Consider the following 14,831-nt stretch of genomic DNA (forward strand, 5'->3'; position numbering starts at 1 on the left):
TCTTAACAGGTTCAAGATTTAAAGAGTTGTGGCATAGTGGGTTAACCCACTGCTTGCAACACTGGCATCCCATAAGGGTGCCAGTTCATGTCCCAGCTACTCCACTTCCATTCCAGCTCCCTGCTAATGGACCTCAGAAAGCAGTAGACAATGGCCCAAGTTCTTGGAACCCTGCACCCATATAGGAGACCTAGAAGAAGCTCCTGGCTCCTGCCTTCAGCTTGGCTTAACCCTAACTTTTTCAGTCATTTGGGGAGTGAACCAGTGGATGGAAGATCTCTCTCTCTCTCTCTCTCTATCTCTCTGCCTTTCAAATAGATTAATAAATAAATCTTTTTTAAAAAACAGAAATAAAGGAATTGTTAGAAATATTGTCAAGATGAAGTTATCTTTCTTGGATGTTCCTGTTTATCCATAAGTTTTTTTAAATGTATATAAATAAGAGTATTGTTGTTTTTTTTTTTTTTTTTTTTTTTTTTTTTTTTTTTTTTGACAGACAGAATGGACAATGGAGAGAGAGAGAGAGAAAGGTCTTCCTTTTGCCGTTGGGTCACCCTCCAATGGCCGCCACGGCTGGCGTGCTGCGGCCGGCATACCGCGCTGATCCGAAGGCAGGAGCCAGGTGCCTCTCCTGGTCTCCCATGGGGTGCAGGGCCCAAGCACTTGGGCCATCCTCCACTGCACTCCCTGGCCACAGCAGAGAGCTGGCCTGGAAGAGGGGCAACTGGGACAGAATCCGGTGCCCTGACCAGGACTAGAACCTGGTGTGCCGTCGCCGCTAGGCGGAGGATTAGCCTGTTGAGCTGCGGTGTCGGCCATGTCTCTCTCTCACTGTCCACTCTGCCTGTCAAAAAAAAAAAAAAAAAAAAGATGATGTCATCATTATAGTTATCATTAGCACACTCAAACCATAAGATGACAGAGTCAGACATTTGGCCTAGTGATCAGGATACTGGGTAGGACACCACAGCCGTATCAGAGTGCCTGTGTTTGAGTCCCAGCTCTGCTCCAGATTCTAGCTCTCTGCTCATGCACATTGGAGAGGCAACAGGTGTTAGCTCAAGCAGTGGGATCCCTGACACCCATATAGGAGACCCACATTGAGTTCCAAGTTCCTGTCTTCACCCTGGCACAGCCCTGGCTGTTGTGGGCAAAAAAATAGTATATGGTTTACCAAGGATATTGAGTTCAAACCAAGGCGACTCTTTGTACTTGGTACTTTTTACTTTTATTAATTCCCTTAAAGCCAGACGTAAAAGATTCTCTCTTAATGAATTAAATGTTTTTTTTTTTCCCTTCTCTTCCCCAAGAAGCAGAATTTGTTGGTTCCTATGTAGTAACCGAAGAGCAGAGGAAACCTCAAGGCTCTAACGTTTTCACCACTCTGTAGGCTAATTGATCTGTGCCAGTTGTTACTCTGATGGCCTAAGAGACAAAGACAATAGGACTTGGTCTCCTTCAAAGACTTCATGGTCCTCTGCCAGAGGAGGTAGATGTATAAACATCTTTAACATGATAAATAAAGTCTCTACTGGAGTCTGATCAAATCTTTTCTATGCTGTATTTTCCCCACAACAATTTGATCTTTTGAAAATGTAATTGAGATCGTGGGACTAATTTGCCCAAAACCTTCCCAAAGTTCCTTATTACACCCAGAGTAAAAGTCAAAGCCTTACAGTGGCCCTAAGTCCAACAAGATCCCAACCCAACACACATGGTTTCCTCATCCATTCCTTGCCAACTCTGCTGCTGTCACTCTGCCTCTTGCTGTTAATGTTGCTGCCTCAAGTTCTTGGTGAGTCCTCTGTGCGGAGTGGCTCACCTCTTACCCCCTCATATTTTTAAACATCATCTCTGGTGGCCTTACGTGGCATATCCTATTTACAACTGCAAAAGCACACAGCAAAACTCCCAACTCTTGTATCCCCTCTCTTGCCTTATTTTTCCCATGGCAGTCATCAGCATCTGACACATCGGTGTACTTGTTTGCTGTCTGCCTTCCGCAAGGCTTTGCTTCCTAGCATCCAGCCCCGTGCCTGGCATAGTGGGTTCTCATAGAGTTGTTGAATTGAATTCAGATGTTGAAGTATGCTTTAGACAATATGGGAGCACAGGCCAGAGAACCTTAAAAAACTCAAGAATTGACAAAGGAGTTAGGTCTGAAAAGCAGGAATTTTCTGGATGGACAAAACGTGAATCCCAGACTCACATGCCAGCAGGGTCTGGGCATGTAAACTTGTGGATGTGTTATAAGAAACCGGACTTGGAGACGTTAGGAGGCAAAGGAAACGGTGATGTTTTCTGTCTAGAGGCTTCCAAGAGTCATAAGATTATACAGCAGTGAAAGTGGTGATGACAAGGAAGAAGAGTACTCAGAAGGGTTATGGGCCCATCAGACTCCGACTGCCACTCTGTCATCTTTGGAGGCATTTTGTGTGCTTACACGTGGCATTACACAGCACGGACTTGCCACTTGTACCCATCTTGTTGAGTGTGCTAGGCAGTGTAGTAAACACATTTCAGTTGTGTTTCTTCTCTTCTAGATATGTGAGTGTTCACATCTATCCTCCTCTGGTGTTGGAACTGCTGTTTTGTGCTTGGGTGCCTGTCAGAAGCCTAGACAGCTTGTAGCCCAGTGGGGAGCTGTCGACGGCAGTGATTTGGGGATGTGCGTAGTGCTTGAGTTGGGTTCATGATTGGCCTCGTCTAATTCAGAGTGCAGGTGGAATCATTCCTGTGAGTAAGAAGCATTACAAGGCTGGATTTTCTATTGAGCACAGCTTTTGATAAAAGGAAGAAGAGGTGGATATTGACTTTTTGGTGCCTGTTCTATCAGTGGTCTGTTAATCAACAGAGGATAAATTATTGCTCTTCAGAAACAGGAGAGGGTACCCTTGGCTTGAAGGCATGTGTACCTTTCTTTTATTTGTTTTTTCCTCTTTATTGGTAGGGGATCTTTCCTCTAGCTATTTGTTCCTTGGGGGTTTTGTTAAGGACTGAAGGGAAACTGAAGGCAGCTCTTTTGATTTATCTTCTCGCCTTTCCTTTTGGTCACTCCACAGGGCTAAAATAGCCGAGTTGGCTTTAATATGTCGCCATTAGAGACCAAACATTAGCTGAAATAAACCATCATGCCTCACAATGAAAAATGTCCCCTGATTGGCTAATTAATCAGTCAAAGGGGAATGACATGACTCTCGGCTTGAGGGACTCTGCTAGAGAGAAACAGGCTGTTGATAAATGGTTTTCGAACAAATTCATATATCAAGGAAACTTAGTCATTTTTTTAACTACAGTTTGTGTGACTGCAGTTTTTTTCCACCAACTTTTTCTGCTGCTCTTGCTGTTTAGGCGGCGTTTTTGTGTTGTTGATAGAAAAATATAGGATTTTAGATAGGAGAAAATAAATATTTTCTGCTATTTGATGTCTCTTATACCAGTGATACTCACTGTCTAGGCTGATCAGCAGGTGATAATCAGGTAAATTTTCCCTAGTATAACTTGTGAAAGGATATCCTCCCAGCATCCATCAAAGTTAAGGTCAGATTCTAGTCCACATTGCCTGAGTTAAATCCTAGGTCTAGTAGTTGCTGGCAGCTACTTAATTTCTCTGTGCTTTCCTCATCTGCAGAATGAGAATAGTAAGAGTATCACCTAATAGGATTGGTGTGGGCTTAAATGAGATTGTCCATAAACCATTTGGAGCAGTGACTGGCACTTAGGGAAGACTCATTGAATGCTCATTATTATTTTTTAATCAAAGTGATATATGGGGGCCGGTGCTGTGACACAGTGGATTAAAGCCCCAACCTGGAATGCCTGCATCTGATACGGGCACTGGTTCAAGTCCTGACTGCTCTACTTCCAATCCAGCTCCCTGCTGATGTACCTGAGAAAGCAATGCAGGATGGCCCAAGTCCTTGGTCCCATGTGGGAGACCCAAAAGAAGCTCCTGGTCCCTGGCTTCCAATTGGCTCAGCTCTGGTTGTTACGGCTATTTGGGGAGTGGACCAGCAGATGGAAGACCTCTCTCTCTGTCGTTATTTCTCCCTGTAACTCTTTCAAATAAATAAAATCTTTAAAAAAAAAAAAAGTGTGATAAGCACACATAGATATAAGATGCAGTTAGGTGCACCAAGCAATTTATAATGAAAAGCAGCATTCATTAGTCACACTCCTTGCTGCCTCACTGCTTAAGCCTGCCCTCTTTGGTGCCTTTAATTCTTTTAATACTGTGTGGTGTTTGTCTTCATATTCATATTTTAAAATAATACCATACATGGACATTTCTGACATTTATTTTTAACATCTAGACTTATGTTTTGGTAGGTTTAGCTGTGTATGTATTGTTGCCCGATAAGCCAAATAGGATACTGTGATGCCTTTTCTTTTCTTTTTTTTTTTTTTTTTTTTTTTAAGATTTATTTATTTATTAGAAAGAGTTACAGAGAGAGAATCTCGGAGAGACAGAGAGAGAGAGGTCTTCCATCCACTGGTTCACTCCCAAATTGGCCACAATGGCCAGAGCTGTGCTGATCCTAAGCCAGGAGCCAGGAGCTTCTTCCGGGTCTCCCATACGGGTGCAGGGGCCCAAAGACTCGGGCCATCTTCTGCTGCTTTTCCCAGGCCATAGCAGAGAGCTGGATCAGAAATGGAATAGCTGGGCCTCGAACCGGTGCCCACATGGGATGCTGGCATTACAGGCGGCAGCCTTACCTGCTATGCCACTGTGTCGGCCACGCCTTTTCCTTTTATGATTCTAGGTTGTTTTCTGTCGGGAAACAAGTTTTCTGTGTATCCATATGAATTTCCCCATTCCCTCTATGAGCCCCCTACTACTTCCAGAGGGTCAAACATATCCAAGAAGCTGTCGGCTGCATTTGGTTCCCCTCTGGGGACTCCCTCCCCAGGCCTCCTCCTGCTCACTCTGAATGGCTTGTGGGATCGCCCGGGACTCTGCCCTCTACCCTGCTCCTCTTAGCTCCTCTGGCTGAAAGCCCGGGTCTGCTCATGTATCTCCCAGTAGTTGTTGGAAAGGTGCAGGTCTGAAAGTTCCGTCCTGCTGTCATGTGGATTGAATGTGGAGTTCCAGGTTGGAAATCCTTTCTTGGGCACGTTGAAGGTGTTGCTCTGGTGTCTTGTGTTCAGCCCTGTACACAGTCCTGTTTCCTTTGTCCAGGATGTTGTAGAATCTGGTCCTGGGGGCCGGCGCCGTGGCTCAATAGGCTAATCCTCCGCCTGCAGTGCCGGCACACTGGGTTCTAGTCCCGGTCGGGGCGCCGGATTCTGTCCCGGTTGCCCCTCTTCCAGGCCAGCTCTCTGCTGTGGCCAGGGAGTGCAGTGGAGGATGGCCCAGGTGCTTGGGCCCTGCACCCCATGGGAGACCAGGATAAGCACCCTGGCTCCTGGCTTCGGATCAGCGCGATGCACCTGCCACAGCGCGCCAACTGCAGCGCACCAGCCGCAGCGGCCATTGGAGGGTGAACCAACGGTAAAAGGAAGACCTTTCTCTGTGTGTCTCTCTCTCAGTGTCCACTCTGCCTGTCAAAAAAAAAAAAAAAAAGGAATCTGGTCCTGGGATCTGAAGCCTGGTAGGAATATGAATTGGCTATTTGTTTTTATTCCCCAGATAGGCCTTTCAGTATGAAGATTCATATTCTTGCATCAATTTTGGAAAATTACTTAATGTTCTACCCCACCCCACCCCCTGGTTTTCTCTGGAAGGTGTTCATTTTATGGACATCTTGGATTATTCCCAGATTTTTCTTTTATCTCTGATTTTTTTTAATCTTTGTTCTACTTGAGGAATATTTTCTTGATTATTTTGCAAGCTTTCAATTAAAAATTTATGCTTTACTGTACTTCTCATTTGATTTTTCTTGTGTATTTGCTTGTTTTTGAAGAACATCCTGTTCTTGTTTCATGGATATAACTGTGTCCCTTGTCTCTGAATGCGTTGTGTTGTGAACTCACCTGTGCTTCTGTCCTTGGCCTCTGAATGCCTCTTTCCTTTGCTTTTGGTTTGTTTCTGGTGCAGAAGGATTCCCCCCAGAGACTCTGGTGGTCCTTTGCTGTCTGCTCTAGTTTAAGGGCCAACTCATGAAAAGCAGGTTGGGTGCTCTGTGTGCGTATGCACTTAGCTGGGTGAGCTTTGCCATAGGGTGATCGAATCGGGGCAGTTGGCTTTTCCTTGGCAAGGGGCACCCTCCCTCCACCATGTCGGGGTTTGATGGTCTTTAGACCACTGGTGTCCAGCTTCTCTGGAGAAGCACTCGTGGCCTGGAAGAAGGTGGGTCTCGGGTTGGGTGGCTGGGGATGGCGGGAGGCCGGCTCTTGCCTCCCTCCCACTGCAGTTCGGGTCCTGCCAGGACAGGGTGTGAGGGTGGTTTTTCCTGAGATTACACATACCTTCTGTCACCTCACACATTTTGATTTCAGAGGAAAAACGGCTGTTGTTCCCCATCCTGTAAATTGGATATGGCCTAATGCCCAGAGTATTCAACAGAGTTAACTAACGGAGAGGAGGTGAGAAACTCAAAAAGAAAACCTTTTGAAATCCAAAGGAAACTTACTTTAAAATTTAGCAACCTTTTCCCCATCTATCAATTTCACATGTGATAAACTATCTTATCCCACAAGGCTTAGGGTCAGCATACTTGCTGTTTTCAAAGCCTTGCCCTGGCATTATTCCCATTTTAAAACAAACAAAAATTAATTCTATTTGCTACTGAGCTCTACCTCCTGAATTGGCCTAAACACAAATCTCCTTTAAACTTTTTTTAAAGGTTATTTATTTGTTCTTATTTATTTAAGACAGATTGAAAACAGATCTTTGATTCACAGATTCACTCTCCAATTGCCTGCAACAGCCAGGTCTGAGCCAGGCCAAAGCCAGGAGTCTGGAACTCCATCCGAGTCTCCCCCACGGATGGCAGGGACTAAAGTACTTGAGCTGTCATCTGCTGCCTCCAAGGTTGCACATTAGCAAGAAACTAGGTCAGAAGCCAAAACCAAACTGGGACTCGATTCCAGACAGTCCAATATGGGATGCAGGCATCCCAATCAGCATCTTAACCCACGATACCCCAGTGCTCACCCTAAAAACCCCCACTTTGAATTGAAGGAGATGGTACTCTGCCCACACATTCCCTCAGCACTAGTGATCTGAGCGTGCCTCAGTCTTCTAAAGCTTATGAAAACATGCTGTTCCTAACTTACCTTGCAGAAATGTGGCCTGGATTGCAGAAAATGTTCTCTGCCTCTAGGAATGCATCATTTTAAAGAAATGTTTATTTATTTATATTTATTTAAAAGGCAGAATGACAGAGTGAGAGTAACAGAGACAAACAGACACAGACACTTAGACTTTCCATTCACTCATTCACTCCCCGAATGCCCTCAGCAGCCAGAGCTGTGCCAGGCTGAAGCCAGGAAACTGGAACTCCATTCAAGTCTCCCAAGCGGCTAGCAGAGACCCACGCCAGTGCCAGTGTCTGCTGCCTCCCAGGGTGCACATTAGCAAGAAGCTGAATCGAAAGTGTACGGGGGCTTGAAGCAGGCACTCCAGTGTGGCTGTGGGTATTCCCAGCTGTGGCTTAACCCACTGGGCCACAGTGCTTGCCATGGAATGTATCATTATTACTAGTTTGATCTGGAAGTCTTTTGTGTGTGTCCCTATTCCAGTGAGCTGTCTCTGTTGTGTGATTCCTCCAAGCACACTACAGGAGGCCACAACAGATCAAACATCTTGCCCCTGGCTTCCATTTCCCTCTCCCACAGGAAGAATGCAAGGTGTCAGCAGAGACAGGTCCCACCTGTTGCAGGTTTGCACTATTGGGAAACATTACTGGAAAGCAGTTGTGATATTAAAGTGGAAAGAGGCATGAACCAAGTGTCAGTATCTCCATGGTTCAGTCTTGGATATACCTTTGTGACCTTGAACCAAGTCTTAACTTCTGTGGACCTGGGAAGATCATTTCATATGAGAATATGGTGAGTGGATTAAACCCATATCCAGAGTTATAGGGGAAAAAGTAAAAGCACTAGGCATAGTTTTTTCATTGGGTATCTCATTTACACAGAGTGGCTAAGTATTGAACTTGAGTATGATCTTCTGTTCCCTTTTTTCTGACTTTCATATCCAGTCAGACCATCACTGGTGCCTGTTGAGTTTTGCATTTTTAGTACCTCTTGCATTCATTTTGCTTTTCTGTTCCTACTGATGAAACCATTCCTAATCTTTATTACCCCTGAGCTACAATCCTGAGTGGCCTCCCTGACCCCAGGTTTTCCTTTTTGGCTATACTCTGTTATCTACTTTCTCAAAATAATCTTTTCCTCATGTTACTGTTGTGTATCAACAGTACCCTGCTTAGAAAATGCATGCCCCCTTGCCTGGGATGTCGGATCCTTGACCAGCTTACCCTGAGCTCCTTCTGAATGCTAATGCCCCCTGATCTGTAGTTCCAGCCAGACTGTGCTCAGCCAGCTACATGTTACTCACAGCACTGCCTCCCCTCCCGGGGCCCTGGCCTTGTCTACTCTGCCTGCCTGAGCAAGTCCTACCTCCAGCCCACCCTGCTTCCCTCCACTGAGGAAGAGGAGGACTGCGCAGTGGTTCACATTAGCATAAGTGATTAAAGTCAGCTCATTCATTTATGTGGCAGATTTTTGTTAAATACTGTTCTGGGCTTGTGTGAACAAAACAGAAAAGAATCAGGAAGCACAGCCTGTGGTGGCAGCGCCACGAAAGGTTTCCTTCTCTCTGCCCCTCCTTCCAGCAGACTCTACATTTATCCGAATTCACTGGGCACCGTGTGCTGCCTCAGCTGCCACCCCTCTTGCTTTCCTTTTGATGCCATATGTGTTACTGTTCATCCCTGCTGTGGAGGTCATGACTGGATGCCTGCATGGGCCCTGTCAGTGCCTTTAGTAATTGCTCACTAGGTAACTAGGTATCTGTGAACGCAGCTGGTATGATTAAGGGATGGAGTGACCTTTAATACCGATAGCAATCAAGTGTGTTGTTGTAAGTGCATTCGATGGCATGGCCGTGCTTCTTAATTGATAACCATATAAAAGAAATGTTGTTTCTACTTAACTACTAGAATCCCTGTACATTATCCACTACATTAAGAGTTACTCAAAATTTCCTTCCACAGTAAATCTGGTTTCAACAGAAAAAAGTATCTTTCCGTACTGATAAAGAAATTACTATCTCATGGATCACTCTTCGTACCATGAAAGTAGAGCAGTCAGAACTTGGGCCCATCTGGCATAATGCAATAAAAGCCTATGAAATATTCTAACCAAAAAGTTGAACCTAAACCTAACCAAGTCTCTAGCAGTAGTTTTCAGTGACAGAAAATTTGGTATATAGAGATGCAAGCTTAATGACTTCATATTAAACAAACAGAAATCCAAAATGTGAGACATAGTACAAGACAGTTGGTCCAATTTCTACAGTGGTATGAAAATTAAAAAAAAAAAATTATGGAAGGATTAGGGGGAAAGAAGGAGTGCTGTAGATAGAAAGGCCCTAAGAGATATAAGGAACTACATGTAGGGTAGGGACTGTGTTTGGGACCTGATTCATACCAGAAAAAGGAAGTCTGGGGGGGCATTGTTTTGACTCAGGCATCCCATGTAGGAGTGCCAGTTTGAGTCCTGGCTACTTGGCTTGTGAGCCAGCTTCTTGCTAATGTGCCTGGCCATGCAGCAGAAGATGCCACCCACATGGGAGAAGACCAAATGAGTTTCTGGCTTTGGCCCAGACCTTCCTGTTGTGTCCAATTGGGGAGTGAACCATCTCCCCCCCCCCACACTTGCTCACTCTCACTTTCTCTCTCTCCCCCAATCTCTAGAAGTTGACCCCGTTCCTTCAGTATATGTAGCACCATCACCTGGGCTGCATGGCACGGAATTGAGGTGCAGGAGGGTTGTTCATTCCCTCGGGTCTGCTCTCATTTGCCTATTCATGACTGCTGGGAAGTCAATGTCTGGGGAGTGGCAAGCAGTTAGGAATGTTTAGGGATGCAGGGACACTAACTGGTTCTTATCACTGGGTTCTGCAGAGACAAAAGTCCCCAAATGGAGCAAATTCCAAAAGTGGTGATTTCTCAAGGAGTGAAGGGTTGAATTCAAAGCTATTCCAGATCTGGAATACCCAAATTTGATCAGTCTCCCAGAGTGAAAATTGTTTTCATACGTGCGAAGTTTGCGCTTGTCTGTGGAATGAGGCACTTTGAAAGAATGTCTTTAGTGTGTGAATAACTCGGTGTGTGTAAGTTACTGGGTTTGTCTCTGCCAAGGTGACCCAAGCGTGGCCAACGCTATGTACTTCGTCCTGAAATTATCTGTATATTCTAGAGAAAGGAATTCTTGGAGATATATGCTACAGGTTTTATGGCTTGTTCCAAAGTTTCTTGATTACTCTGCATTGTATTCCTCTGCTCCTGTATCCTCCAAGCTGCCTTCTTTTGTTTGTTCATTTCTTTGAAGTCTGTGGAGTCTTTCCTTTTTCTTCTGTGAACATTTTTCAGTTTATCTGTAGGATGCAGTGGTGACTCGCAAGGCAGTTGATATGTCTGGCTTCCATTATGTTGGAGGAGCCATACCCCAAGTTCACTGCATTCGGTGTCTCTTGTGAACATGTTTTTTCTTTGCCGCTGTCTTGGGCCAGTGGAGTCTTGTGGGGCTGTGACGATATCTGTGATTAGCAATAGAGGTGCCCTAATCCTTTAGGCAAACTTGTTCTTTCAGCAGTCGGGATTCTTGAGATGCTGATCACAAGTTCAGAGCATCCAGGAGTTAGGTTAGAATGATACCAGAAATGCTTTCTTCATGAGAGGGGGTCTGGCATACTTCTGTGTGTACTGATCTCCACCTTTTATGCCACAGCCCAGCCTCAAGTACTGATTCTTTCAAAAGTTAAAAACTTAGATTCAAGTCCCAGTTCTGTCACTTACCCCCCAGTCATTTTGGCTGAGTAGTGGAATTTAGACTAGAAAAGCCCATTTCCTTCCTCGACTTTCAGAAAAGGAGCCTGCGCTTTCCTCGCCCACCGCAGAGCTGAGCCACGCCAACCGCAGTCAGCTTCTGGGTGAAGGCCCCATGCCACACACCTGGCCAGGCAGCTGCTCTGAGCTCCTGCCTCCTCGCTTGGGAACTATGCATGATAACCTACACTTGCCTTGTGGTTGATGAAATAATCCGTGTGAAAGCACTTTGAGAATCCCCAAGGTGTAATGCAAGTGTAGCGTCACCATCGTCTTTAAGGAAGTAAGTGCAAGCCAATACCCGGGCCACCCTCCTTTCCTTCCACTTCAGTACGAGAAGTACAGTTAATTGGAGGTACCCTTTGGTAAGCAGTCTGTGGAAACCCCTCTCCTTTGTTTACTCCACCGTGTTTCCCCCGCCCTCTGCAGGATGAGCGCAGTTAATCTGTGATACTAGGGAAATCCACAGAAGTTTTTGGGTTGTTGAATTCCAATTTTATTAGCAGTGGATTCATAAGATCTGTTCATCTCTACCTTGCTGAGCTTCATAGTACGATACAGAGCTGCGAAAACCTATGCTAAGCACTCGACAAGGAGCCACGTCCTGCACTAATTTAGGGTCTGCCAGATTGTGAGTCACATACCAAAGTATGTGGGCCCTGCCATGCTGAACGCCTGGGTCTGCTGCTATGGTTTGAGGCTACGGGAAAGTGAAAAGAAGAAAGTAGTACACTTTTTGTTTTGAGGCTGGTGTAACATTGAGAATGTGTGCTTTATTCTCAGTCAGATCTCAGATCACAGAGATAAACTCCATTCTATTGTTTGAGTTAACCATGACCAAGAGAAGCCAATTTACTCATAACAGCACTTTCAGTAAAAGAACCACAAAATGACTATCATTGCCATTATAGAAAACCCTGCGGTAACGTGTGATTGCATCAGTCAGTTTAGCAACAGGGTGGCTCCTAAGGCTGGACAGGTTCACTTATACATGTGCTGTGTTTGTGTTCTCCAACCCCTAAAAGCAGCACCAAGTTTTGTGTATCTGACTTTTACTGGGTCAGAGTCCTGCATCCAAGGTCTCGCAATGGAGACAGAGAAATGAGATGTAAATCACAGCTTAAAGAGCAGAGGAAATAAATGCAGAGTCAGTGCAGTATGGTGGGCAGAGTAGAGGCGTAATAATCACACAGACCTGGCTGGTAATGTCAGCTCTGCCCTTATGAGTCATATGACCTGAACAGGAATTTAACCTTTCTGAGCCTCAGGAGTCAACGTATGACAAATAGCTCCACAAGGGCTAATCCAGACACCAGTTCAGAGCAAGTTCCTTGTCAGCTTCATTGGAAGTTACCCTAGCTTGGATAAGCCTACCTTGCCCAATACAATTCCTGAGATCCATGTTTCAATCCATAGTCCTTAAGCATCATCCTCCATTGGCTCCTTGCCAACCATCTCCTACCCAATGGCCCTGTGGCTGTCTCCTGACAGGCCATGCAGCTTCACTCAGATGCATGCAGGGGTCACAGTTTTGTCTACCGCACCCCAGTATAGAATTGGAGTGGGGAGGGATAGCATGGCGTCCCACTTGGATTTGGTCCGGTGTGTAGGATGGTACTACTGTGGGATTCCACTGGGATCTGGGATGGTGGGTGGGATTGGACAGCTTGGGGTCCTGCTGAGGCCCTGCTAGTCAGGCCACTCACCTGTACATGTTGGGGCTTATCAAAGATGGGCTTCCATAAACCAAGCAGGTGTGTTGGGGAATGAACTGGAATCTTTTATGGCAGGAATCGAATTCAGAGAAAGGTGCTTAGCAGAGCCTGGAAGAAAGATGGAAACAGGAGCAAGCATGTCTGTTCCTTCATCTCCCCAGCAACTGTCAGGCCTCTGGGCCTCCAGGGGAGTTGTTCACTTGTAAGGTAAAAGCAACAACACCAGGATGCTGCAAGCACAAACACACCCTTCAAAGTCTTGTCAGCTTTACTAAGACCATCTTATATTGCTATTCAAAATGTAGTTAATGGCTTCCTGGCTTCCACCTGGCTCAGTCCTGACTATTGCAGGCATTCAGTGAGTGAACCAGCGGATGGGAGATTCACTTTCTCTTGTCTCTCTCTCTCTCCCTCTGACTCTCCCTCCCTACCTCCTCCCTGCCCCCAGTCACCAGTCTTTGTAGTTATTTCTTCTGTCCAAATATAGCAGAATAGATTCCAAATTGACAAAAATACAGAACTTTTCTCTAAATACTGTTTTATTGAAATAAAATATAAACATCATGGCGTAGCATATTGGTTGTCAAAGAAAGTAGGAAGGATCATCATCCCTAATAGTAATAATGTATTTAGGAGCAGACTCTCGCTTTTTTTTTTTTTTTTTTTTAAACAATTTATGTGGTGAAAGAGAGTGTGGAAGATGATGTGCAGTCAAAATGGAGCTGAGCATCCTAGCTGATGTCTAACCAGGTATCTAGGAGAGGGGAAGGCTATTTCCCCTCTAGGGCAAGAAGGCAGCCTTTTCTCTGGCCGCTGTTACTGAGGATTGGGATAATTGCTGGTTTTCTACCAAATCCAGCCAGGCACCACCACTATAATAGAGGCCCTGTGTGAGAGTCTGTCTCCTAGTAGCATCATAGCTGTCTTAGCTTGAGCCAGTATATTCTGATGTTCACACGAAATTGCCTAATGACACACTTCTAGATGTATTCCTGTCCGTAAGTGACACATGACTAATTATTGCTTGTGCAGTTTGGGGACACTAAATATTTTCCAAAAAGCTGACACCAGGAGGAGCTACTGAGTAGTAATTCGCTGCATCCAGGTCCGCTGCAGTCCTCAGCTGGCTGAGGAGTCACCTGGTAGACTTCTAGCCGTGCACATTGAAGCCTCTGGCTGCACTCAGCATTCTTAACAAGCTCCTTGGTAATTGACTCATAATTTCAGAAACACAGACTCAAAAGAATTCGTAGAGTGGCTTCTCTTTTTCGGATGAAAAGGTCACTGAGGGGGCCAGTGCTGTGGCATAGTGTGTTGGGCCGCTGCCTGCAGTGCCAGCGTCCCATATGGGTGCTGGTTTGAGACCTGACTGCTCCACTTCCGATCCAGCTCTCTGCTGTGGCCTTGGAAAGCAGTGGAGGATGGCCCAAGTCTTTGGGCCCCTGCACCTGCGTGGGAGACCCAGAGGAGGCTCCTGGCTCCTGGCTTTGGATCAGCCAGCTCCGGCCGTTGAGGCCTGTTGGGGAGTGAACCGGCAGATGGAAGACTTCTCTCTCTCTGCCCCTCCTTCTCTCTTTGTGTAACTCTGACTTTCAAATAAATAAATAAATCTTTAAAAAAAAATAAAAGAAAGAGAAAAAGTGGCTGAGGAAGAGCTGGACGGATTTTCACTTTACCCATGTTGCTGTCGGGCTGTTCCTGAACACCCAGCCAGGCAGCCTGTTGACAGCCTGGTTGACTTGTGCTCAGGAGTCTCTGCTGCGAGCCTGATAGATGAAGAGAAACTACAGGGTTTTCTTCTTTAATAATTTCCAGTGTTCTACTTTCTTTCTTATAGATAAGTAAAAATGTGCCTTTGTGTTGATGTTTTCTTTTTTAATCATGTTCTAGTTATAACTGATCAAACCATAGTACCTCATGCTGGTTTGTTTCCAGTAATGTTTAAAGAAGATGGATGAGGGAAGGAGTGGAAGTCAACTTTTGATGACAGCTCCCTGAGGCTGAGAAGTGTGCTTATCTTAGTGTTTTAGCCACAGACACACACACTCAAATGAACATTTAACAAACTTTACACAGGTCAGGTCAGATATACTCCATGAGGAATTCAGTGAAGTTTTCC

General features: G+C 45.4%; 1 protein-coding gene across 11 annotated transcripts in view; it reads left to right on the plus strand.

The window, feature by feature from the left end:
- The window catches only part of PINX1 (PIN2 (TERF1) interacting telomerase inhibitor 1), a 93,976-nt gene that overhangs the window by 38,417 nt on the left and 40,728 nt on the right, over window positions 1-14,831 (plus strand). The window contains exon 7 of one of the 11 annotated variants that reach the window (XM_089327211.1): window positions 6,439-6,525. The exons of 8 other annotated variants lie outside the window; for them this stretch is intronic. In XM_089327211.1, coding sequence (XP_089183337.1) covers window positions 6,439-6,486 — 48 coding nt within the window. In that variant the 3' untranslated portion in view covers window positions 6,487-6,525. Of the gene's footprint in view, window positions 1-116; window positions 356-6,438; window positions 6,526-7,693; window positions 7,993-14,831 lie in introns of those variants that run through there. 2 more of the 11 variants (XM_089327210.1, XM_089327209.1) reach the window with 2 other exon arrangements.

Source organism: Oryctolagus cuniculus, chromosome 2 (genome assembly GCF_051225735.1).
Source record: "Oryctolagus cuniculus isolate XC-2025 breed Fujian yellow rabbit chromosome 2, ASM5122573v1, whole genome shotgun sequence".
NCBI classification, from domain to species: domain Eukaryota; kingdom Metazoa; phylum Chordata; class Mammalia; order Lagomorpha; family Leporidae; genus Oryctolagus; species Oryctolagus cuniculus.